At 61.5% G+C, this 3,340-nt stretch overlaps 1 protein-coding gene across 1 annotated transcript in view; it reads left to right on the forward strand.

Moving 5' to 3' along the window:
* Window positions 1–26: 26 nt before the first annotated feature.
* The window catches only part of LOC106898365 (ankyrin repeat domain-containing protein 35-like), a 5,155-nt gene continuing 1,841 nt past the window's right edge, over window positions 27–3,340 (forward strand). The window contains exons 1-3 of the mRNA XM_014959585.1: window positions 27–143; window positions 2,097–2,260; window positions 2,348–3,330. Of these exons, the coding sequence (XP_014815071.1) occupies window positions 55–143; window positions 2,097–2,260; window positions 2,348–3,330 (1,236 nt within the window). The 5' untranslated portion in view covers window positions 27–54. The remainder of the gene's footprint in view (window positions 144–2,096; window positions 2,261–2,347; window positions 3,331–3,340) is intronic.

A 3,340-nucleotide genomic window follows, 5' to 3' on the forward strand; every position in this document is an offset into this window, starting at 1 on the left:
TGTGTGTCCCCCTCGTGTGTCCTGTCCCCCCCCCAGCACGGACAGACCCCCCTGATGCTGGCGGCGCGGGGGAACCACGCTGCCATCTGCGCCCAGCTCCTGCAGAGAGGGGCCGACCCCAACATGGCCGACAAGGACAAGAAGTGAGTGGCCACGGGGACAGGGGGGGACATTTGTAGGACATTTTGGGGGTCATGGGGTGGGGGAGGGACATGTCTCTTGCTCTGACCCCCCCCCAACTCCTGGGGTGATGGCTCCATGGCTCTGCACCACGGGGACACTGGAGGTGCCCCTGTGAAGGCAGCTCCGGGGTTGTCCCCTGTCCCCAAGGGAGGGGGGGAAGAAGGGGTGGGGAGGGACCTGTGCCACCGTGCCATCATGTCACTGTGCCATTGTGCCATCGTGCCACCATGCAGTCTGGCATTGTGCCACCATGCCACTGTGCCACATTGCAACCATGCCATCGTGCCACCATGCTATTGTGCCATCGTGTCACCATGGCACCATGCCATCGTGCCACTATGCCATCATGTCACCACGTCACTGTGCCATTGTGCCACCATGCCATCGTCCCACTGTGTCACTGTGCCATTGTGCCACCATGCCACCATGCCATGTGCCATTGTGCCACTGGGCCACCATGCCATTGTGTCATTGTGTCACCATGTCACTGTGCCATTGTGCCTCTGTGTCACTATGCCACCATGTCACACTGTGGCCATCACATCACTTTGCCATTGTGCCACCATGCCACCATGCCATGTGCCATTATGCCACTATGCCATTGTGCCTCTGTGTCACTATGCCACCGTGCCACCATGTCACACTGTGGCCAGCACATCACTGTGCCATTGTGCCACCATGCTACTGTGCCATTGTGCCACTGGGCCACCATGCCATTGTGGTACCATGCTATGGTGCCATTGTGCCACCGTGCCATCATGCTACTGTGCCATTGTGCCACTGGGCCACCATGCCATTGTGCTGCCATGCCATTGTGTCACCATGTCACTGTGCCATTGTGCCTCTGTGTCACTATGCCACCATGTCACACTGTGGCCATCACATCACTTTGCCATTGTGCCACCATGCCACCATGCCATGTGCCATTATGCCACTATGCCATTGTGCCTCTGTGTCACTATGCCACCGTGCCACCATGTCACACTGTGGCCAGCACATCACTGTGCCATTGTGCCACCATGCCACCATGCTACTGTGCCACTGGGCCACCATGCCATTGTGGTACCATGCTATGGTGCCATTGTGCCACCGTGCCATCATGCTACTGTGCCATTGTGCCACTGGGCCACCATGCCATTGTGTCATCGTGTCACCATGTCACTGTGCCATTATGCCACTATGCCATTGTGCCTCTGTGTCACTATGCCACCATGCCACCATGTCACATTGTGGCCAGCACATCACTGTGCCCTTGTGCCACCATGTGCTGTGCCACTGGGCCACCATGCCATTGTGCCACCATGCCACCATGCTACTGTGCCACTGGGCCACCATGCCATTGTGCTACCATGCCATTGTGCTGTCATGCTACTGTGCCATTGTGCCACTAGGCCACCATGCTATGGTGCCATTGTGCCACTGTGCCATTGTGCCATCATGCTATGGTGCCACTGTGCCATTGTGCCACTGGGCCACCATGCCATTGTGCTACCATGCCATTGTGCTGTCATGCTACTGTGCCATTGTGCCACTGGGCCACCATGCCATTGTGCCATCGTGTCACCATGTCACCATGCGATTGTGCCACTATGCCATTGTGCCACCCTGTCACACTCTGGCATTGTGCCACTGGGCCACCATGCCATTGTGCCATCGTGTCACCATGTCACCATGCGATTGTGCCACTTTGCCATTGTGCCACTGGGCCACCATGCCATTGTGCCACCATGCTATGGTGCCATTGTGCTGCTATGCCACCATGTCACCATACCATCGTGCCACCATGCCATCATACCACCGTGCCATTGTGCCACTGTGCCACCATGCCATCGTACCACCGTGCCACCGTGCCATCATACCACCGTGCTACTGTGCCATCACGCCAACGTGCCACTGTGTCACGGGTCCCTCAGGACGGCGCTGGCGCTGGCCTGCGAGCGCTGCAGCCTGGAGTCGGCCGAGCTGCTGCTGAGCCACGGGGCGGCCCTGGGGGACGAGGACCGCGGGCGCTTGGCCACCCAGACCCCCAGCCGGGCCCTGCGGCGGCTCCTGCGCCGTGCCCGCCACGGGGGAAGAGGTGAGACCCCCCCCACACCATCACCTCGCTCATTTTAGGGCAAAAAAGGGGAAAAATAAGACGGATTGGTTCTTTTCCTCCCGGCAGAGAATGGGAACTCGGCGCCGAAGGGAGAGGAGAGCCCCAGCAGCGAGAGCGAGGAGGATGAGGATGATGAGGAGGATGAAGAGCAGTGGGATGGGTGCACCGTGCGGCGGCTGCGGGAGCGGCTGGCGAGGAAGAGGAGGGAATGCCAGCGGCTGGCGGCCACCGCCGAGGGCATCCGGCAACGGGTGCGGGAGCTGGCGCGGCTCCTGCCCGGCTGCCACGGCACGGAGGGTGAGGATGAGGATGGAGCCTGCCTGGCCCTGCTGGCCCAGCACGTGGGCGAGCTGAGGAAGAGGATGGCAGAGGAGAAAGAAGAAGAAGAAGAAGAAGGGGATGGAGGAGGAGGCCAAACCCCGGGTGATGCCGAGGTGCCGGCGTTGTTGCCCTTCTTGGCCTGGTTGGGGGATGAGTGTGGCAAGATGAGGGTGGCCAAGGCCAAGGCCGTGGCCCGGAGCAAGGGGCTGAGGAAGGAGGTGGAGGAAGCCCTGAGGAGCAAACTGCACTACGAGGTGGTATCGGCCGAGGCCGTGCGGAAAAGCCTGGCAGCTTGGGAGAAGCTGGTGGTGGAGCTGGAGCGGGTGCTGAGCCTCGCCGACCAGGCCCACGCCAAGATCCTCCAAGGATCCCGGTCCCTCCTGGAAAACCTCCAACGGGAGCAGACGGTCCCACCATCCACTGGGAAAACCCCTTCTCCCTGCCCAGTGAACGGCACGGAGCCCGCTCCGGGTGGGAAGAGCTTGGAGAAGGAGGTGGTGGAGCTGAAGGAGAGCAACGGGAGGCTCCTGGGGGAGCTGGCCCGGCTGGGGGGCGAGAGGGAACGGCTCCAGGAGGAGCTACGGGGGCTACGGGAGAAGGAGGAGAGCGGTGCCCAACCCTCAGCCACCGGTCCTGATGTGGCTACCTTGGCCCAGGAGCTGGTGGCCCAGCGGGAGGAGGTGGGGAGGCTGCGGAGGAGGCTGGTGGGGCAGCGGAGGGAGCTGGCGGCGCTGAGGG

Source organism: Calidris pugnax, unplaced genomic scaffold, assembly GCF_001431845.1.
Source record: "Calidris pugnax isolate Ruff unplaced genomic scaffold, ASM143184v1 scaffold460, whole genome shotgun sequence".
NCBI classification, from domain to species: domain Eukaryota; kingdom Metazoa; phylum Chordata; class Aves; order Charadriiformes; family Scolopacidae; genus Calidris; species Calidris pugnax.